The following is a 22,580-nucleotide window of genomic DNA, read 5'->3' on the forward strand; positions in this document are numbered from 1 at the left end:
ATTTGAGCATGGGAGATGATATTTGGGAAAATTATCACAGAGATCTTAATCAAGCAAACAAGACATACATTTAACTTCTCTTTGTGTATTTAACCTTGTTTTGTTGTACTCTTTATCTTAATCTAACGGCAAGTGTTGGAAATGTTAGTAAGTCCAACCTGGTTAGATCGTATCATGACTTATGACTCAGATGATTCAGACAACATGTAAAATTGACATAACATTTACACAAAGAGCATGTCTGGAAGTGGCTAAAGAGAGCTTTGTAACCTTTAGGACCTTTGAGCAAAAAACTAACACTATTAGCATTGGGAATATACACTCAGTTGCCAGTTTATTAGGTACACCTAGCTAAAATTAATGCCCTGTAATAAATTGCACTGCAAAAAAACTGGGAAAAAAATTCATTAAGGTTAAGATGTTCAGTTCTTGTTGAAACAGTTTTAGAGAGGTGTTGAATTAACTTTAGGGTCATTGTGAGGCTGCAGTTTAACTAGGTATGTTTTAGTGCATGCCTAATTTGGTTTCCTTTATTTCTAAAAAGAAAAGTGTGTTGTTTTCCCCGAGCAGCAGTGCTGTATCATAGAGTTTGAGTTCAAAATCATTTGAAAATAGAAGACCTTCTGCTAGCTCCAGCTACACTCCACAACTCCAGTGACTAAATGTATGTTACACTTAGTGGAATTAAGCAGATTATTCATTCGACCTTGTTTTTTTTCCTCTCTCCCTTTCCAGACAAGGGCCCTTTTTTATCCTCTGTGGCCTTTGATGTCTGCAAATAAATTGGTTTGCAGAAATCTCTCCAAACTGCTTTGTTGGCGTTTACATTTCATATGCTCGTGAATAGCTTCTAAAAAGTGTCTTGGCAGAGTGCAGAGACCCTCGTTAGGATTCAAAAAGTGACACCTAAAATGGGTGGATCGGGGGGGGGTTTCGTCGCATGTTAATGATGTCACACTCACGTGCATGGCCAGGATGCTGCGAGGGATGAGCTCTCGGTACTGCCGGATGGTAAAGTGCCACGTCTTGATCCTCATCAGATCATCAAAGGCAAACTCCAGTATCAAACGACCCTCTGTACAAACCTGGACAAAGATCACATAGTTAGTGTTACTTTACATTCCTCCTCAGCCTGATATCTCTCTCAGTAATCCTTAACCGGCTGGCAGGCGGCCGTCAGCTGATTTGGACGCAGACAAAACAGAAATCAGTGTTTATTGGCCAGGCGTGATTTTGATAAAAAACGCTGGAAGGGTTTCGTCTCCGTTTTGGAATTTGTTCAAGGATTTTGTAGCATGGAGCGAGCTATTATGCTCACAATATTTACTCTGCTCGCTTCCCTCATTCAGAGCATCTGTCCTTGGGCCTCTCAACCATCCAGCTATTTCTAAAATGTGAAAATAAATGTAATCTGGAGAGGGGTGTGTTTACACCGGAGACAAAAGAACTTCAGGTCAGAGAGAGTTGCCAATTAGGAGAGAGAGAGATGGAAAGAGAGAGGGAGGAAGACAGAGAGAGAAACAGTGTGGGGAAAAAAAAACATTTTTTCGCCCCTTTAGCTGAATTCAGCGCTTGCCGGGGCCCTTGCGCTTCTCCCGTATTTCGTTGCTGTGACAACCAGGGAGAGAGAGGAGAGAGAGAGAGAAATGGAGAGACAGACAGAGAGAGAGGGGAAAAAAAATCAGCTGATTAGTTGGCATGGCAACGGCAAAGATGTAATCCCACCAGACACACTCTAATCAATGCCCCCAGCGCAGATGGTCTCCTGAGGATCAGCAAGAAAGAGGCTAGCGGCCATACTGCATCCCCCCCCCACCACCACCACCACCACAACGCCCCCTCCTCACCCTCATTCCCCACTTCCCACCCACCCACCTACCCTTGCCGGTCACATGCTCCATCGCTAACTCCAACACACTCAGTCAAAAAAAAAGAATAAATAGAAGCTCGACTGCTCCAAAAACCCCTGAATGCGGAGCTGCTTCTCTCCTGTCTTGACTGAAAATGTGGATACTGTATAATGTTCTCACTCTTTGTGCAACGGTGCGTTTCCTGAGTTATTCAACCGAGATTACAATGAGCACATACAGAGAGAGTTTTGTTCCATAATGAAACAATGTCTCATATTTGGTAAAAAAAAAAAAAAAGGTGACACCTACTATTAAAAATGCATGATTAGAACAAATAAGGAACTAAAGCAACTTTTGAAAGACAGGAGCTGCACATTTATGTTCGACAGGACTACTGCATACGGACGACAATACTGCTGGACCACCTTTACACACACTTTACAATAATACTCCTGAACCTTGTCCTTGATTACATATCTCTATTATTGTTATTACTGTAAAAATAATATACCAGAGTACCAGTAACATATCTAACAATTACTACTGCATTTCTACTTTATTATTATAACTGTCTGTTTATATCACAGTATATGCTGTATGATAGCATTCATCTCCATTTCCATTATCTATCTATATCTATATCTATAGATATAGATATATATATAATCGTATTGCATATTGCACATACTGCAGATATGTAAAAGCTATATACTTTAATACATTATTATACTGTACATGCTATTTATCATTGATGCTTACACCCATATGGCTGCAAGAGTTGTTCTTATCCACAAATATCTTCATATTTTAGATGTGATGATTTTATATAGTCTAGAGGATTATATTGTATATATTGCATACATAGTTTTAATGTCATCTTATTTCTTCATGAATTTAATTTCTTATTTTATTTTTACTTATTTCACTCAAATAGTTTTTTATTTTTATCTCTTGGTCTGTCTCTGTGCTGCTGTAACATGTGAATTTCCACCCAAGGGTCAATAAAGTCTCGCCTTTTTGTATATGACTTAATGGAAACTTTGGGGTATAATATTTGTTCTTCTTTCATTTTGAAAATTAACACTTCTATCCAATGACTGACACAATCCAGTGCTGATACAGTGGTTTTACGTGCAAACACGTCTGGGATCTGCATGGTTGGATAATGGGCTTGTCTGAGCTAGATAAGTGTGGATTAGACTAAAGCAATGTTTGGAAATAATCCTTGCTGTTTAATGGACAATGAAAATGGCCTTCATTTTACTTTTTTATTTAGTCTAATTCCAACAGCAGTTTGTCCAACAGCTGACCTCAGAGTTCAGAGTGAAAGAAAGGATGCAAAATGACTTTTAACACACCAAAATTTAAAACACCTTTTCAAGAACTGAAACTGTAGGTGCAAACGATTGCTGTCCATATATCTCCAAATTTGGTGACTTTTCTTTTTGTATAAAAAAATTAAAAAAAAAAATTAAATGAAAAAAAATCTGTCACAAAGCTGAAAATGGGCTACTTTTCTTTTAGAGATACATAGTTTTCACAGGACAGCTTTAAAAAAAGTTGATTTTTTAGTTAGTTTAGTCTTACAGAAAAAAATGAAAACCACATGTATGAATTATTTTGCAAAATAAAGTACACTGAAGATTAACAACAAGAAACCATATTTAGAAATGCATATATGCATATTATTTAAGTTGAGACTCATCCTTACTTCACCCCCAGGTTCTCCTGTTGAATTATAAGAAGGAATGTTGTAATTAATCCACTAGTACACAAATTGCTGTTGAAAGTAAAAAAAAAACCAAACAACTGACACTTTGGTGTTGTTCTTTTCCTCCTTTGAAATGAAATGCATCATGGTTATTGTGTGTGGATGAGTTTCATGCCCTTTGGGCTGCTGAAACCTATTAAAAGACCAAATACTTTGGCATGTATGAGGGAATTAGTAGTTCTTTACATCCTTCCTGAAAGTGTACTTTTTGGAGATTTATGGTTTTACCCACCAGCAGTGAAATAAGTTGAATTGTGTTTACTAGTGAGCCAGTGTCTTCTGATGCTTTCCAGGTGCTATAGCCTACAGTGAAATAACGCTGCACTATTGATTTCTTTTTCCATAGTGCCAACTGTGTATTTAGCATTGCCTCCTCTATTGCTCTTATTTCTCTGTGCAAGCTTTCTGCTTCTCTGTAAATGATAAATTAATTGGCAAACCAGCTAAATCAGAGCCAGAATAAGAATCGCTTTAATTGCCATGTGCAATAAATGTGCAGGAATTTGTCTTAGTGGCACTGGCACAGAGATATATTAACCACAATGCAACCAATGCAGCCATTTCCCACAGATTCCAGTGTAGATTCAATCATACAAAGCTATTTATTTTCTCCATACTGAGAGAGAATTGGTTAAAATCTAATATTTCTAACAATGGCCGTAACCATTTTTTTTTTTTTTTTTTTTTTTTTAGCTAAATGTGTTCCCTTATGAAAACTAAATGGAGGAAAATCCCCTTGAATTAAAAGTGGTCCATTAAATGGTACAGCCCTTCACAGAGAGTCCCCATTGATTTAAGAGGAGGGTCATAAATCTTCCACACAACGGGGCTGAGATCAGGGGATCTCCGCCTCAAAAGAGTAAGAAAGAATAACAGCGTCCTGCTGCTGAGACACTATTCAATACTGTAACCCTAACATGACAATCAATTAACAACAGAGGAGCTGAAGGTCGTTACATCGATTATTATGAGCATTCATTGGGAATATTAATACAACCCACGTTGACTGAATATACTCAATTATAGCAACAAGCTGCTGACATTCTTTATAATACTGTCACTCAACATGACCTTCTGTATAAGTATAGGAGTTTGTATAATAAGAGTTTCAGAATATTAAAGTTATAGCATGTAGCATTGTTATTTATGGTTAATGTCAACTGACAAAAATTTAAATAAACAATTCTAATAATCAATTCATTGGTATTTAAGGAAAATTATTATTTAAGGTTTTAAGTTCTATCATAGTTACCTGAACATCTGTGAGCTAGGCTGTCAGTTGGACAAAAGAAGTAATCTGAATATATCAACCTTGGCTCTGGGAACTTGTTCAGGGTGTTTTTGTGTATTTTCTGAAATTTTATCTCTTACCAATTAATTGATACTGAAAAGTTAGTTGCAGCCTTGGTTGAGTTAAAGCAAATAGTTTAGGAGGACTATGGCTGCAAGGTATTGAAAATGTTCCCTCAACATGACAATCAACTTACAACTAAGGAGCTAATTTAACAGCTCTAATATATGTAATAAAAATATGTTTTATATATGTTTTATAAATATGTTATGTTGTTTTTATAAATATGGATTGTATGTTTCAAACTGATGAATAGTATATCATTTAGTCTCAGTGGCCGTGCTATTAAAAAGTGTGAGTCATCCCTTCTCTCTCTCTCTCTTCCCATGTTTCCTGAATGTCTCTGCTGTCTTCTGTAAATAAAGGTTGAAATGTCAAAACATCTACACCAGACATGTGAATATGCAAATTGAATTAAAAGTGGAGGACTCCTGCACACGGTCTGTACAAAAAATCAATTAAAACGAAATCCAGAGAAGACAAAAAATAGGGAAAAGGCAACACAAAATACAAATAATTGATCAATTAAGAAAGGAGATGGAGAATGTTAGTCAGACCTCAGTCTAGGTCTCTTCTCATAACATAATCATAACAATGCCCATAAAAAGTATGGATAAAATAATGTTAAGCTCTGCTGTACTTTAAGTTATAGAGGATTGTGTTAATGCACAGTATTAAAAGGATGTCAGCAGTTTGTTGTTATTGTTGAGCCTGTCATAGTTAACTTTGATCCCATTTGTATTAACCAGAAGGAGTAATGAATGCTGTACATCTCATAAAAATCACATTAGAAACCTTTAGCTCCCCTGTTGACTGTCATGAAAGGTACAGGATTGAATCGGTTCTATTATGTTAACATACCTTACGATAAGGGTTGACTACTGACATTTAAAAAAGTACTATAAAGGTAGATTACTGCAATGATAATGTAAATATAATTTTGTGTCTACCATTGTAACACAATTATGGTAGAGTGTCAACTCAAACATGCCTGATATTTGAAGAAACTATTCTATCAAGCAAAGCTCAGAAAAACACACAGTTGACAACACTTCCACTAGTCAATTTCTTAAAAAAAAGAAAAAAAAAGGAAAAAAAAAAAAGAATCCACTCAGGGAATTAAAGTCACTTGAGCTGAGATCACCATGTTATGAACTCGCCTTTTGCTCTTTGCTCGCCTCCCAGCATGCAGAAACCCCCAACTGGGCACCGGTAACAAGGGCCGTGCCCTAAGAACTAGCACATACTGGCCAGGGAAAGCAAAGCCTGCTGGGAAGTGAATAGAGGTGCTGGGATATTGGGGGCGGTGGGGAGGTTGGGGGCCTTTGGTCAAATTGGCACCCTGTGTCACCTTGTCAACACCTTGCTGCCCTGTGAACCCGCACACATTGTTCACCAGCACCTGGGTAGCACCACCCACTCTTAGCACCCTGCTAACCCCACCCATTCGTTAGTCTGTAGATGAGAGACAGGGAGAGCACGAGCACATGAGACTGTGCTGAGCTCCTGTTTAATATTTTACTTTACCATTTTTCTTCTGTGGTGCACTGACGTGTCAAACTACATGCTATATATAATGATTGGCCCTTTTCATTATACCTGCTTTACCAATACTGTGCTTAAAAGATCATTGTGGCATCTGGTTTCTATTGCTCTGAAAATGTGGTACAATTAAGTCAGACAGGTCCTTTTTTGATGTACATGAAAACATAAATATAATGCAAATGTGTCCAAAGACATTATTTAAAAGAAAAGTACAATTGAAAAATTAAAATGAACAAATCTTAAGGCTTCCTTGGCCCATCCTCAAGGCTCTCACTTTGGGAACAACTGGTAGATCATTTGGTTAAACTGTGGTCTTGTTTACTGTAAACCTTAAAAAAAAATAAATAAATAAAAAATACCTGTTAAATACGCGGTTATGCTGCAGCTGAGATTGGTGACATGACAGCTTATGCTTGCCGGTTTTCATAGTAACGCTGAATGCTTTCTGGAACATGGCACACAGCAAGTGATGGGAAGAGGCTGATACGTGAGGGAAAAATCTATATGAAGGGGAGCCCTGTTTAGCAACCTGTATCTGATTCTAAACCACGTTATTTGGGGTTAAATCCAAAGGTTTTCACACCTAGAATGTTGGTAATAATGCCTCATTGCACAGGAAAAACGTGCATGCACAACTATGGCAGGAACAGCAGCAGCAGACACTGTTGAACCAGCCTGTGAACTGTTATGATGACAGTTACAGTAATAGTTTTACCATTCCCATTAGTTTTGGATTTAAAAAATTACTGTATGGCTTAAATTATGGGGAAATGGAAATGTAAGCTTACCATCCTGGTTGAATTTGTACTGTGTGCAGTTTTTATAGATTAATTATTTTTGGATATATGACTTTACTGATGATTATTACCTGTATAGTTATTAAAAGTGTTGGTTTTGTTGATAGTATAAACTCTTCATCAAGGACCATAATGGCAGTTAGTCGTTGCTTGTATCTTTTGTGTTGTTGTGTGTCTGTCTCATAAAGTCAGATAAATCAGTCATATAAAGTATGAACATCTGACTGCTGGTGATTCTTGCCCTGCATGATGTCTTTTTGGCATCCCAGATCTCAGCAATTAACTTTGTGACTACAGTGCTGTTATTACTGACAGGAACGATGGCTTAAACTACAAAAATAAGACTGTGATTGTAATAAAAGTTGTTCTTTAAAAATGGCTATGCCAATAGACCAAATCTGAATTTGAAAATTTTTAAAGAGAAAGAGGGATAGAGGGAGACAGACGAGCAAAGAAAGAGACAGATACAGGCAGAAACAGAGAGAGAGGAAGAGAGAGAGAGAGAGAGAGAGAGAAAGAGAGAGAGAGAGAGAGCGAGAGTGGGAGAGCAAGAGAGCGAGTTGGGAGCTGGGGATGATTTCTCTAGGGATGAAGGATGCGCGTGTGTGTGTGTATGTGTGTGTGTTGAGGGTGCAGGGGGGCGGGGGGGAGTTGAGAAGAAGAAGAGGGGGGGATGAGAGAGCGGTGGAGTAGAGAGCGAGGGGAGAATGAGCGAGCGAGCGAGCGAGCGAGTCAGGCAGGGGGGATGAGAGAGAAGAAGAGGAGGGGGGAGAGGTGGAGGAGGAAGGGGGGAGGAGGTGGTGGTTGAGGAAAGCGAGGCGAGGCAGAGCTGATTGAGATTCGGGCCTCCAGAGCTGCAGGCTCGCTGCTGCTGCTGGGAGCTCAGGGAGAACACGCTCAGTTATTGGAATTCTTTTTTTTTTCTAATGAATTAATTCTTCTCATCCAATTTAGGTGAAGATGAAAAGAGAGCAGCGCTGCGAGCATCAAATTTAGCTTTTTGTTGACCGGGCCTGGGCCGTTCTGTTTCTGTTCTGTACGGCTAATATCGGACACTGCTAATATATTATGGGTTTTTTGTTCCTTTTAGGGAGCCTTGTTTACAAAAAACCAAACAACAGCAACATAAAAGGACATTTCCTGTGTGTGTTATTGGGGATGTTTCATACTCATTTACTGATATGACAACACAAAGAGCTCCCCCCAACCACCAACACTCATTCAGACACACACACACACACACACACACACACACACACACATAAACATGTCCAACCCTTCACCACCCAGCAACCACTACATGAATACAAAATCATCTCCCTTCCGAATGTACAGAAAAAGTGATACGACCTCATGAAGCCCCTTGACACAAAACCACATGCATGCAGTCATGCATGTAAATATACACGAACAAACACTCACACAGACACTGGAACACAGGTAAACACCTGTCACGTCTGAAACCTTGGTACGATTTGACTTTGGTATACTAAATAAAAGGTCCTGCACTACACTACTCAAAAAGTTCTTCATGTGGAAAGGATGGCCAAAACTGTATCCGTATGTAAAGTATGTGCAGTATTTTACATGTTTCTTGACTGTGTGGATGTTGCGCTTCCAAACTACAGAATGTATGTTCATATGAAAAATAGAAACATATTTTTTTATTCATAAACTGATTTATTATTAAGACTCCAAACTCTTTTTGCAGATACTGTTCATTCACACAAATATGTCATTAAGTTCTAAAATATCAATATTGATATTGGCATTAAAAAATGAATAATAAGGCCTCTTATTAATAAATTAACTGTATTTATTTCATTCATTCATATCACTCTGATTCTGTTTCCATGTTGTGAAGAATTTGCTGAAAAAGAAATTCAACATTTAGAAATAAGAAGAACAAGAAATTATTGAATCAATTTCTTTTGAATTGAAAACTAGTAAAATAATCTCCACCTACTGGCACATTTTGTTCATTTTTTCTGAAAATAAGTTTTAGATCTCAATAACAGACTAAATAACTTACTAAAATGGTGATTTTTTAATTTTTTTTGCAGTGATGCTTTTTTTAAAATGTACTTTTTAGTCTCACAGCCTGTGGCAGGTCAGCCAAAAAGTTAATTTCAGACTCTACACACACGCTTACACACACACAGACACACAAGAGTGGGTGCATACTGTCAAGTCCTGAAAACAAGCTGTTTAATGTCAGAACAATCCGGTCTGGTGCTGTAGCTCAGGGTTCATGGTACAGGGAACATGGAATCCCTTTAGCTCGCCTGCTCGGCACTGACAAGGTATCTGGCCTCAGATTCATTTAGACAGTCAGCAGAAGACCACTAAGAGTCAGCTAGCCATCTGGATCAGACTGTGGTGAAGCAGATATTCACTCTGGCTCACAGGGGGATTCTCTCCCCAAAGACAAAAGCAGATGAGCTCAGCTTCAGTGCTTTCAGAAGACCCGTGTGTCAGGTTTGGATTATCTCACCTGCGCAATTTGTTTCCTCTGCTCTTCTTTGCTTCTTCTGTCTGTGCCTCACATATACAGCAAACTGCACCATACTCTTTAAAGATCTTATTCATGTCTCCCTAGAACTGCCTTTGGAGTACCCGAGGGGTTAAGAGTCTGTCGACATCTTTAACATAAGAAATGCCAGTGGATTTTGGGGGTCTATGAGGAGGCCAAAATGCTGATAAGAGGGTTAATATGACTGTGGGTGACATTTTTCTGCATGAATTTTAAAGTCCAAACACTGGCTAGTGCATTTTAGAGATATTTTGATGTTAGAATTCAACATACAGTTACAGTCGATATATCATTGCAATTAGGCTTTTTTCATAGTTGTTCAAGTCTGTCCCAAAACAATAGCTTTTAAACCGGTTTTGCCTGCTTTAATCATTCCCCCTGTCCATACTGGCTGTGAAGATATAACTCAGTGCTCTTTCAGTGTAAGTGACTGCACATTTGGTGCCCCATCACTTACATTGGAAGCACAATAGGACGGGATCCCTGAGCAGCCAGTATGAATAGGAGGAATGATCACATCGACCAATTTCAATCTTCACACCTGGCTTGAAATATTGTGAACCTAGCCTTTTAGACATTATACAATAAGTGCTAATTTGTAGATAGTTTATGGATGCTGTTGCTCTCCCAATCAGCAACTTAACGTTATATGTAAGCATACCCTAACAAATTAAAAAATGCATGGAGTCTAGAGGACAGAATTACTCAGCTTACTCTGGAAAAAGGAAATAACTTCTGTTGTTATTGTAGAATGGGGACAAAATCAATTGATCATATAATACATTAGATATAATTGACTAACTCAAAAAGTGTGTTTACTCTTTTAAGCTAAAATTTCCTTCAGAAATAAGGGATTTAAGAAAAACATCTAGCAACTTAGCAGATAATAATTTTATATTTCTCGCAGTAAATAGAAAAAAGACCTTCCCATATTTGACAGTCCAAAGGCCACCACGTGTGATAACAATATAACAGAACGAAACAGGGAGGAAAAAAGAATCAAAGGGTGTAAATGGATTTGATCTTTAACCAGTTAAACACCTCGCCAGGTCCATTATCATAGCTTGTGATCAATTATTCATGGTGGGAGAAGCTCAGGGGTCAGGTGTTACCTTTGTAAACATTGGCTTCCCGTGCTGGGTGACCATGGTGCACTGATCACAGTCCAGGGTGATGCAGGAGTTGTGGAAGGACTCCTTGGAGTGTTTGAGGATGTAGTGGAGCTCGGTGACCCCTCCCTCAAACACCGTGCTGAAATAACGGGGGATCAACGTCCGGCCGATCGCTGCAGGGAGACAAAAGAGAGGGCACAGCTGCTAAATATAGAAGGAAACCAAAGGTGAAAAGATCTGGAGAGAAGAGGGCTGACATAAGCAAGAACATGGTGCATTATTACATACTGCCACTAATACAGTCTCACTAATAGACTAGAATGGCGATGATACTACCAGTAATAGGTTTATTACTACTATTACTACAGTGTTTACTGTACATTTTAAAGCCACTATTGGTGTTACTGAAACTATTACTACTATATATGTTAGCTATATATATATATATATATATATATATATATATATATAGATAATATAAAATATATATTTTGGTTTGGATTAAACAAATGAGATACAATGTGTTAAGTGGTGAGCTTAAGAGGGGCTGACAGGCAACGTTTTGAACTTGACAGAGCAAGGCAAACTGTTCCGTGCTAAGCTGAGCTAATCACCTCCTGTCTCTAGCTTAATAATAATTATAATTTCAATGTCTACTGCAATGGCACCACCTGCTTACTTACTGTTTAAAACCTGTTTGTACCTGTACGCCCCACATTATATAAATTTATTTTAGTTCCTCTTCATAAGCTGTTTATCCATCACAGTTTATATATGTATATACATACCTATCTACACACTGCTGTCATTATGTATAGTATATACATGCTGCATTACTGTTGAACCAGTTTACATTACAGTTATATTACATGTAGTATACATTTTTTACTTTATATTTTAGCTGCTACAGTATTTTATGTCTGACATTCTAATTAAATTTTGCTCCACTTTTTTCTTTAATATTTTATTATTTTTATATATCTTTAAGATCACAGTTGGTGGGCGCCTGAGATCTAAGAATTTCATTGCCAACAACTTGCGTCACTGTAATTGGTGTGTACATGACAAAAAAACCTTGAACTTAATACTTGCAGACAATGATGCAGACATGATAGTGCTATCAATCTTCTCATCTAAAGGAGGTAAAACAAATTTAATGACTAACCATGACTTTAATTTCAGGAATATGAATATATTTATCTACAAAAAAGTTAAATGTTAAATGTCTAAAACCAGCAGTCAAGAACTTCAACTGAGTAGTTGTAAAACTGTTACTAATAGTAATAATAGTAATTGTAGTTTTTAGTGCTAATGTAACTGTTACTGTGTTTATTAAATAACAGAGGCACATATAATGGACAGAATATATAGTAGATATTCTGGACATTCAAAAAATATATACACAAAAATATTAAAATAAACAAAAAAAATTAAAGAGAACACAATCCCAAATGAGAAAAGTGGTATTTAGTTTATGTGGTAAGAAAAGCTTAATAGCAAGGAAACGGCTTGATAAGGACATCTGCTGTAGATTCATTAATCAAGATAAACATTTTATTGGCTGTCAAAAGCTCCTTGGAGGAGGAAAAACTGATCAGATGTTCAAATGAATGAAAGTGATTAAATATTTGAGAGCAAAGATGTTCTGCTTTTCCTACCTGACCCCTTTTCTATTGTAAAAATAATCAGGACGACATAATTCTAGGAAGACGGAAAAGACTGTTAAGTCTGCTGTTTATTGATTTAACTTCTGTACTCATTACAGCTGTTGCTTGTAATTCTGCCAATTCCCTTAGTTTTTTTGTTTTTACCTTGGTGAACTCCCTGTTTATCTTTAAGAATATCTACTAAATCCTTGAAACATATGAAAAATGTTCATATTCAAACATACAGAGCAGGCATTCATTCATATTCTTCCCTGATCCCGTCTCATTAAAAGCTGAAAAGCCTTATAATTGGACTTTACAATACATGCATAACAATAATCCCACACAAATCATTACCAATATAGTAGTGTTATAGTAATCATTACAAATCTGAATTAACTTGCTGCTACATATATGCTATTGAACAGCAGCCGTATTGCTAGTTGTGGTCAATTTATGAATCAAAATTCTAAATGCAACAAAACTACTGGATTCTGCTGAAACCTATTGATTCACCAAACACTGGGCAGCCTTCAGGAAACCTGTTCGCCATCCAAGTAATACTCAAATCTTTTATTCTTAGATTGAGTCTGATTTCCCCCTGAAACAAGTGTCAAATTAATCTCCCAGTGCAGAGAGGTAAATTCAACTCTTTCCAACACATCTGAAGATTAAAGGTTTTCTTGAAACAACTGACAATATCATGAATTGGGGGCTCTCAATCCACTTCTTCCAAGATATGACACCTCATATAATACACTCAGTTTTGAATATTCCTCATATGAGTAAGGCTGCACAGGGAAGAGGAGAGTATTTTCATATATATTTCAGAATAATATGATTCCATGACTAAGTTTGGTATTAAACAGAATTATTAAGATGGACAACTTCTGCAGCGCAAAGTTTTTGCAGAAGCCTAAAGAGACAATGAACATGCTGCATGATGAAAACTAGAGGAGGAGTCAGGGAGGGAGAAAGTGTCTTCAGTGTTTTATAGCCCTCAGGCTTCGTCTGGTTTCTATCTCCTCGGTGTTAGCTGGCTTCAAGGAGAAGAATGGATGATACGGAGAGAGAGAGGCTTACATTTCCCATTACATTATAGATGCACAGTGATGGCATGCAAGATACAGATTCCTCAATACTTGGATGTATTTTATATTATGAAATCATGTTCTAAAAATGTCTTTCCTTCTCAGCTTTTAACTTTGGATTATGAAAATATTAACAGTATATTTTGTTAATAGCCATTGGTTAATTTGGCAAAAATAAAAAATAAATCTCACACAAGAGCTTCCTTATCATTTCTTTGACAAAACAAAACACTGTCTTTAGCAACACCATCGCACCAAAACTTCTGCTTTCAGCTCAAGGGGTTCTTTTGTCTCAGAGCTTCTCTACCTCTGCAACATCGGTATAAATCCTACTCTACCTCCCCGCTAAGAACCTGAAATCCTGCTACACGTCTTCTCTCCACCAGACCAGAGTGCAGGCAGTCCAGCTTTTTATACATTAGAGCTCCTTTTATCATTAGACTTGTATGATATTGACAAAAATCAACTTCAGATGATCACATAACTAAATTATAGGCTCTCTTTAGTCACTTCTCTAAAAACGTAGACACTTTTTAACGAAAAGGTTGCAACTAATGATAATTTCTATTCTGAATTAATCTATAGTTTATTTTGATCTCAAATGTTCGAAAACTGTTGATTTGGTTCCTAGGTGCCATCTCCGAATGTCTTGTTTTGCCCACCAAACAGTCAAAAACCAAAAAGATATTGCATTTTCTATTATCGAAGATTAAGAAAACTATGTGTAAGAATTAGTGGCATAGCACTTGCAGATCGCAACTCCCTCACTTCATCCTCCCCTTCCAAGCACAAAGGAGATAGTGTGGTTGCTATGAAAGGCGCGGAAAACGCGAACATTACAATGGATTACAATGGATATTAGATTCAATTTCTTCCAACAGATCCTCCTAAATGTTAGACACTGAACCTTTAACAATGATCAAAATCGAAAATTAGTCTTCCATTGAAAAAATCGATAATGATAATGGCTTGACTTGTTAAGAAGGACATTTTGCAGTTCAGGTGCTGCTTTATTTCAAAATTATCTGAGGCGAAAGTATAAAAAGGGGCACAGGATTTACTCAGAATATTAAGCAAGATACTCTTCAATGCACAACTTAATATGTAGATCAGGGATTCTACACAGCACCAATCGAGAGAAGCTGCGTCAAACAGCTTTGGCAAAAATTGTAGCCTCTTCTGGTAACTGCAGAGCTCAATTGTGCCGTTTCTGCTACTTGTTGAGCAGTCGTGCAGACCCAATTTGCAGAACGACCCATACCATCTACAACAACATCTTAGCAGCACATTCCTCCTTAAAGTCTTTATTTTTTCCGCTATAGTGTTTCTGCTGAACACTGACTCATTTTCAGCACCGTCCTGCTTCACACTCCTGCACACATACATGCCTGAGAGCTGCACTCCAACCACAGGCTTCATCCAAACATCACTGGGCAGTTCCACTTGAGCAACTTGACTTGCTCAAGGGCAGGGCCAGTTACTGAAGTGCTACTCATTCACTGCTCAGGGGATCTAAACCAGCAACTGTTTGGTCCTAAATTGACATTTGTAGCGCTGGCTGCAAACTTTTAATGTCCTCTCATTGAAGTGTTCAGATCCCATCTGAGTTTTCTTTTGAATATTTTTGAACTTTACTTCAGTTGGCCATCTCTACTGGGATTATAAGACACCTTAGCAAAACACTGACATTGTTTACAGTGCACCAATGCGCCCTATATACAAAGAAAACTATGAGCTACACTGAGCATGCAACAGTTTAAGTGGGCATATAAAAAAAGATGAAAAAGTCATCCACCAAGAATCTGCTGCCAAAGCAGCGCCTTGCCAGATGCTGCCGCATTTCATTTTAGCTAATTTGAGCCAGGTTAAATTCTTTTGCTGGATGACCGTGTGTTTTTTATTTATTTTTTGTTGCTTCTGCATTGGCATCCCGCTGCATCATCGGACTGGCCTCATTAAAATGAATGAGGGGGCTGTGTTTTTATGCAGGGCTAATGTCAGTCTGAACACTGACTAAATCAGTGATTCCCAGGGGTACCCATGGGAGCACTTTTGCAGTTACCAGGGGTACATGTGACTGTTGAGTAGCTTGGCTAATTTGAACAAATGACTATGATTTGGTAAAAAAGTAAAAAAAATACACACATATTTGTGTTCAGGAGGATGAGTAGGATTTATTGGGGCTGAGCTTTAGTAAATGTATTGTAATAACCAATAAATTACCATCAATGATGAACTGACTGCACAGGTCGACCCACCAACCTGAGTCAGTTCTAACACCTTTACACGGTGTGCTCTGCGACTGAGATTGTGATAACTAGATACTATGTGAGAAGAGAAGTACAAACTATAGCTTAATGTGATGGATAAATGACTGAAACATCCAGCCTCTGCCACTCCAAGTGGTAGTACTACAAATGCAAACTTGACCGAAAGCTATACTCCAGGGTCATGTGTCTTGTATGAAGAAAATGTAACAACTTTTAAAAAAATATATAATTAAAAGTGTTAAATAAACAAAATGTTTAAATGAACACGTGAATTATGAGGTGTTGATGAAGGGGTGCTTGAGTCCACTGTGGGGGGTACATCAGGTAAAAAAGGTTGAGAAACACTGTTGGCAACCCTTAAAACACTATACTAGAATGCTTTTCTTTTTAACACTGTTGGTTCAAGTTGCAATCACTCTTTAATTCCACTAAGTGTTAGTGACCCAGTGTGCCCACCGAGCTACGCTGGACTGTTAAATAACAGAAAAAACAAAACAATCATAAATCCTGACATTGGGATTATTAAGGCGAGCATGTTGGGATTTCCTTTAGCCTCTCGTTCCTCGCCTAGTGGAACAAGTCTCTCTGTTCCTCTACATTTTGGTGCCCGTCAAATCTCCATCATTAGACCACTGCTGGGAAAAAAAAAAAACGGGACGGCCACATTATCTAGCAGCACATGTCCTCTGATTTCAAGCAGAAATAATCCATCTTAGAGTCAACACTCTGTTGGCTAGAATTATGCTCTTTCTCCCCTTCCCCCAGGGTGGGTGGGTGGTCAGGAGGAGGTATGTGTGTAGAGGATGGGGGGGGGGCAGTGAGGCCTGGGAATAAAACTTCATTTAGAAGTGAAATGTCCCCAAAGACAGTGGCTCGAGAGGCTCTTGAGGTCAGGCTTGGATGGTAGAGTCTCAATCGAGAGAGAGAGAAAGCGAGGGAGATGAGGATGATGTTGGCGGTTGGGTGAGGGTGTGGGGGATGTGGAAGGGGGAGGCAAGGGGGGAGAAGGGGGGATGTACCCGTGACTGGCATGTTTTTCAAATTCGATAAAGTCAGGCATGACTAAATAACACATAAAATGTTTGGCATCGTGAGCAGTGGCTGAGGGAAGAGGAGGGAGGGAGGGTGAGCTGCAGGGTCCGCTCGGCGTGGATGACTGTGTAAATGATGCTCTCTCTCTCCCTCTCTGTATCACTTGCACTGCACTCTCGCTTTCTCTCTTTCTCTCTCTCTCTCTCTCTCTCTCTCTCTCTCTCTCTCTCTCTCTCTCCCACCTCTCACTCTGTATCTCGCTCCCTCCCTCGCTCAGCCTCCACCATGGTTGAAAAACAAAGTACGTCTAGGAGTGGAGCTGACTGCTAATGCGGAGGAGCTCTGTGGAGACGAGGGGGAGGAAGGGAGGGTAGTGGGGGAGGAGGAGTAGATGTGTGGTGGGGGGTAGAGGGACTGGGACAGAAAAAAAATGAGCAAGGGATGAAAGAGAGAGAGAGAAACAGAGAGAGAGAGCTGAAACTAGGAGGGAAGATGAGAAAATAAGGGCTTGTCAATGAGGGAAAGAAGACTCGCTGAGGGGTAATAGGAGAGAGAGACGGCAGGAGAGGGTGAGACAGCAAGAGAGAGTGAGAGAGAGGGAGACAGGGGAAAGGATGGGGGGGGGTAGGCTCAGGTGATACGCAGATCTGCTTCTTGCCCACCTCACCAAGCCATGCAGGAGTTCTGGTTGTGTCTTCTCAACCAAAACTGTCCTAATAAAACCCAGTGTGCATAACCCAGGGTGACAGAGTGATAGATAAGCATGTAATGGTAGCTATGCTAGCAAGTTTTGGATCATTTCAAGCGCAGTAGTCTTGTCTTTCTCTTCAAATATTTTCAAGGCTCCCTCGCTCAGTATTTATATTCACTGAAAAATGGGAGACAGTGGATTGTTCCATGTACAGTTACAGATGCAGTTAGTGTAATTCATTAATATTTATTAATATATATTTCAGTCTTTATAATTAATTTAATCTTGAGGAATGTAAAGTCTACTAGTCTCAATCATGTTGAAATAGATTTAATAAAATGAGTTATGTTTTCTTCAAAAAAGAAAGCCAGAACAGTCCAACAACGGCCAAGGACTGTTACACGCCGCGCCATTTCCTCTTTGATGTCAGAGAATTTGTTTTGGATCTTTAGAGCTTTCTACACAGTGAAGGTAATTAAAACTTAGCTGACGTTAAAGTTACAGATGGTTAATGAGCATTATTTTTAGTAAGCTGTTATCCAGTTTATCTGCCAGTGGGCGACTTGAGCTAGTTAATGTTAATTCAAATGTTAGCTACCATTGACTCGTCACACTAAAATTAGCAATCAAATAGCTTTTAAAACCTTATCCATTATCATTGTTTCATTAAATGTGTGTCCAAGTCTGCTGTTGGAGACTTATTGTATTTTTCCCTCCAGAGGGACATGGATTGTTTCTCCTGCGTGGCAAGTTTTTACAAGTAGAGGCAACCGCTCAGTCAGTCACAATCAGTTGGAGATGTGCAAGGACACATGAGTGTTTCATTTCAGGTGACAGCAAAGGAGAGCAATAGTTCAAATTTTACAGTGTTTTCAAATGTTAACATTTTAATATATATATATATATATATATATATATATATATATATATATATATATATATATATATATATATATGGTGTCCATCCAGTCAAGGGCATTGATTGATTTCTGATGTGTTTTGAATGATGCTCTAAAGTTTTCATGATATTTACGTGTGTGTGAGGAATAATGAGTCTTTAATTTCAGGGACATTGAGCGGTGCTCCACAACATCAAAAGGTTCAAGAAGTTGAAAAAATACAATTATTTAAAAAATGTTCAAAACAAATTCCTGTGCAGTATTTTTTTGTGTCATTATTCTTTCTTCAGATAAATTTAGAATTTTTGTGTTACCACCATCTTATGCACTCCAGATGTGAAACCTAACATATGAGTGAAACATAAGGACTACAATCAAATAACCATTTCTGCTGTTCTTTCATAATCAGGATGACAATGTTCTTTTAACATAAGAGACACTGGACCTGCACTATAAGATGTGTTATTAAGGTTCAGTATTTTAAGATTTTAATTTCATACCTTGTTAAGCATTACCAGTTATGGAAACCACATAGAACAAACTAGTTAACTATTTAAAAGTCACTATAGTAGGGAACTAAAAAGCACTTTGAAAGATACCACCTGATTTTAATTTTCTAACTAAGACTGTTGAAACTTCACATCATCTTCATCTGCACTTCAGAATAAGGTCTGTGGATTTAGGATTCATGATTCATCCATTGAGGAGACCACAGTGGGAATACATTTAATGTAATACCAGGATGCCAGTGCATAAACCAGGACTATCGTCAAAGGCAAGATGGTGATGATTGCAAATACAGTTATCCAAATTGGACTGTTTTGTATGTTTTCTATCTATTATAATTTATCTAAAAAGTATAACAACCAATGTTCCAAACGGATGCAGGATACGCGAGTCAGTCATAATGTGCACGCAAACGCGTAGTTCAAAAGCAATTATTAAACGGATAGCTCAAAACAAGCAATCTTATTGGCTGTTAGGCATCAAATAATAACTGTATGTTATGACTATGACGTCTATTTTAGAACATACAACAACTGGCACTGGAAAAACCCAAAGAAAGACAGGGCTCGACACAACAGTTCATCATGTGTCAGTATCAGAGGATGACTTCAAAGCAATAAAGAAGATGTTGGACCCCAGCACTCCAGAGGGGCTTAAGAATGTGTGGTTTGATGTTCAGCTACACTTTGGACCAATCAGCACTCTCAAACTCACGTCATTCACCACCAAAAGAGACGAAAACAGGCTTAAGTATCCAACGCTGGCCTTCAACGGACATACAAAGAATCCCAATGACCCTCAGGAGAAGAATAAAGAAAGCACAAGGGGATTCAATCAATCTGTGGTGATAAAAAAAAGAGAAATAAAATAAGCTAGTCCACTGCACTATAGGCAATAGGCTCTCCTGGCAGGCAGCCTATTTCTTAGTAAGAACAATACTTTATGAACATGTTAATAAAAACGGTTTAAATTGGAATGTGTCTCAAACTTTCACATTGCCCTACTTGGTAACCGTTTTATAAAAGCAGTAGCTCACTCCAGGCCGTGATATATTGTGATTATATCACAGCTAAGGGGCGATGTTTGGTCCAACACGAAATATACCATGGCCTGTCGTGAGCTTTTGCTGAAGTACGTCTCCAGCCTTAGATATGCAGTGTTCCTCTTAGCTTCTAACTTTGGTGCATGTTCATTTTGCTCTCCTGATATTGTCCTGCTTTACTGATTGCTTTTGGCACATTTTTAACACATCTTCTGCACCCAAAGAGCCTTTCAAAAAATTGCAATCTTTTTATCAAAGGCTCAGTCCAGTGACATGGTAAAATGGTGGGTATTAAGTTGTATTTGCACAACATTACTGTGTCATTAACTGTGAATAATGGCAGGAAAATATTAGTATTTGTCAAAAGTCAGTTGTATATTGTGTTCTATTAGGTTCTTGTATATATACACTTTATATATACACTACATTGATTGACCAAATATAAGTTAATAAGTAATATATGACATATTGATTGCATGTTTTACTGGAATAACAAATCTCTAATGAAAATAATCATTAGTCGCAGCCCTACAAGAGTCCAAAATTATATCTTCAGATTGTTTGCTTTGTCCAGCTAACAGCCTCAAAATATTCAAAGATACAAAAGATATTCAATTTAATTACCAACTAAGTGATTAATGAACTAATCATTTCAGTCACTAGTTTCACATAACCAGTGGGAGAAGAAAATTTCAGCTCCACATAAGTAGACAAAAGGAGAACTCCACAGTGACATGAGAGACACAATCATTCACCACACTGCCAAAAAAAAAGGAGCCTCATCAGCCCCATGTTGTAGCCCCATGTTGAAAACACTATCATTTATCTTTTAATAGGCAGTCAGATTACACACTCACCAACGGCGCACAAGACAAACAAACTTCAGACAAATAACTGCAGAATGACAAAAAAACGTGCATGGAGTCCAGACAAGATGAAATATATTTGTTGGCAATCTTTTCTTTTTCTTTTCTTTTCTCTTTCTCTCTCTTCCTCTTCTTAATGTTTTCTTTTTCCTGCACTGTGCTGATTGGCCCGTCTTCAGACGCGGGGCACTCCAGAGATACAGATTAGCTGGCACTTGTTTGGGCGAACACGACAAGCAGCATATGCCTCTCAAGTAACGTGTACCCAAACATGCAATTTACAAATAATTAACGTGGTGTTAATTAGTCACATTAATTCATGCCACTTTGTTGGGATCGTTTCCCCCCGTCGGTCCCCAGGACTCCTGCCAGCAACGTCAGCCAGTGAGGCGGCAAGAGCGATTTTTCTGCTCCAAAGCGAGAGCGGGGCGTCAGAAGAAAGAAGGGTCGCTGGCTGGTGTATACACAGTGGCACACTCACACACACACACAGACACAGACACAAAATACAAACAACTACAAATACTCAAAAACACACTCAACCACATAGTACCCCCCCCCCCCACACACACACACACACACACACACACACACACACACACACACACACACACACACACACACACACACACACTTATGGACACAGATCAAACCAACAATCACAATATGCACAGATGCATGTGAGCTCATGTTTGACATACGTACAGAAAATGCTAAATGATCTTCTTTTGTGTTGTTCTCAACAAATCCCACCAAAAGACCAAAACCAACAATGCATTAGTTCGTCTCTCAATAGGCTACTTTCCCACCTCCCTACCCTGCCTGTGGCACTCAGCCCCAAGCTCATTCATTCCTACTGATGGCATGCAGTAAAATCTTTAAAATCTGGTCACAAATATATAGATTCATTCTGAAAAAAGGCTAAATAGTTTCCTAAAACAGATGGGCATGTTTTTAGGATATGTTATTCAAATGGGAGTGAATAGTGCATTTGTTGTGGACTATTTTCTGCTGTGGATTAATACACGTTTGGTGCACTAATCAGTATTCACAGCAGCAGGACGATGTAGTGCATTGTAATGAAGGAACACATTACACGTTGGGAGGTAGAAGATATATCAGGCTTTGGATACAAAAATATAGAATATCAAACTTCTCAAAAATATTTCTAAGAAGTTAGGACTGAGTATTAAATGGAATTACTTGCTACCATTGCCAGTCCTGATGTTCTGTGGCTTCTTCAACACCTTGCCATCAGTGAACCAGACAACAAATCTGACCATGCCAACTTTTGGTACTTTTAAACATCAGATGCATTAACACATTTCAGTTCCACAATATTACTGAAGTCTTTGTGTATGTGAATACTTGAAAAACATGGACTCGAGGGCAGTGTGTGTAGGAGCATGGTTGTAGTTTTATCTTGTATGTATTTTACATTATCTGTGTGCTGTTATGTGTAAAATGTGTGCAAATGGTTTTATATGCACTGTGTTTATATGCATGAAGGACTTTTATACGTGTATGCTACATATGCGCTGGTATATTCTTCTGTGGTTCTCGTATGTGTATATACT

At 38.3% G+C, this 22,580-nt stretch overlaps 1 protein-coding gene across 5 annotated transcripts in view; it reads right to left on the reverse strand.

Annotated features, from left to right (window-relative positions):
* ldb2a (LIM domain binding 2a) overlaps positions 1 to 22,580 on the reverse strand; it is an 89,833-nt gene that overhangs the window by 21,235 nt on the left and 46,018 nt on the right. For all 5 annotated transcript variants that reach the window (XM_051420518.1, XM_051420522.1, XM_051420521.1 and 2 more), the window contains exons 3-4: positions 10,960 to 11,132; positions 963 to 1,085 (exon numbers count right to left, since the gene is read on the reverse strand). In XM_051420518.1, the coding sequence (XP_051276478.1) occupies positions 963 to 1,085; positions 10,960 to 11,132 (296 nt within the window). The remainder of the gene's footprint in view (positions 1 to 962; positions 1,086 to 10,959; positions 11,133 to 22,580) is intronic.

Source organism: Dicentrarchus labrax, unplaced genomic scaffold (assembly GCF_905237075.1).
Source record: "Dicentrarchus labrax unplaced genomic scaffold, dlabrax2021, whole genome shotgun sequence".
Taxonomy (NCBI): Eukaryota; Metazoa; Chordata; class Actinopteri; family Moronidae; genus Dicentrarchus; species Dicentrarchus labrax.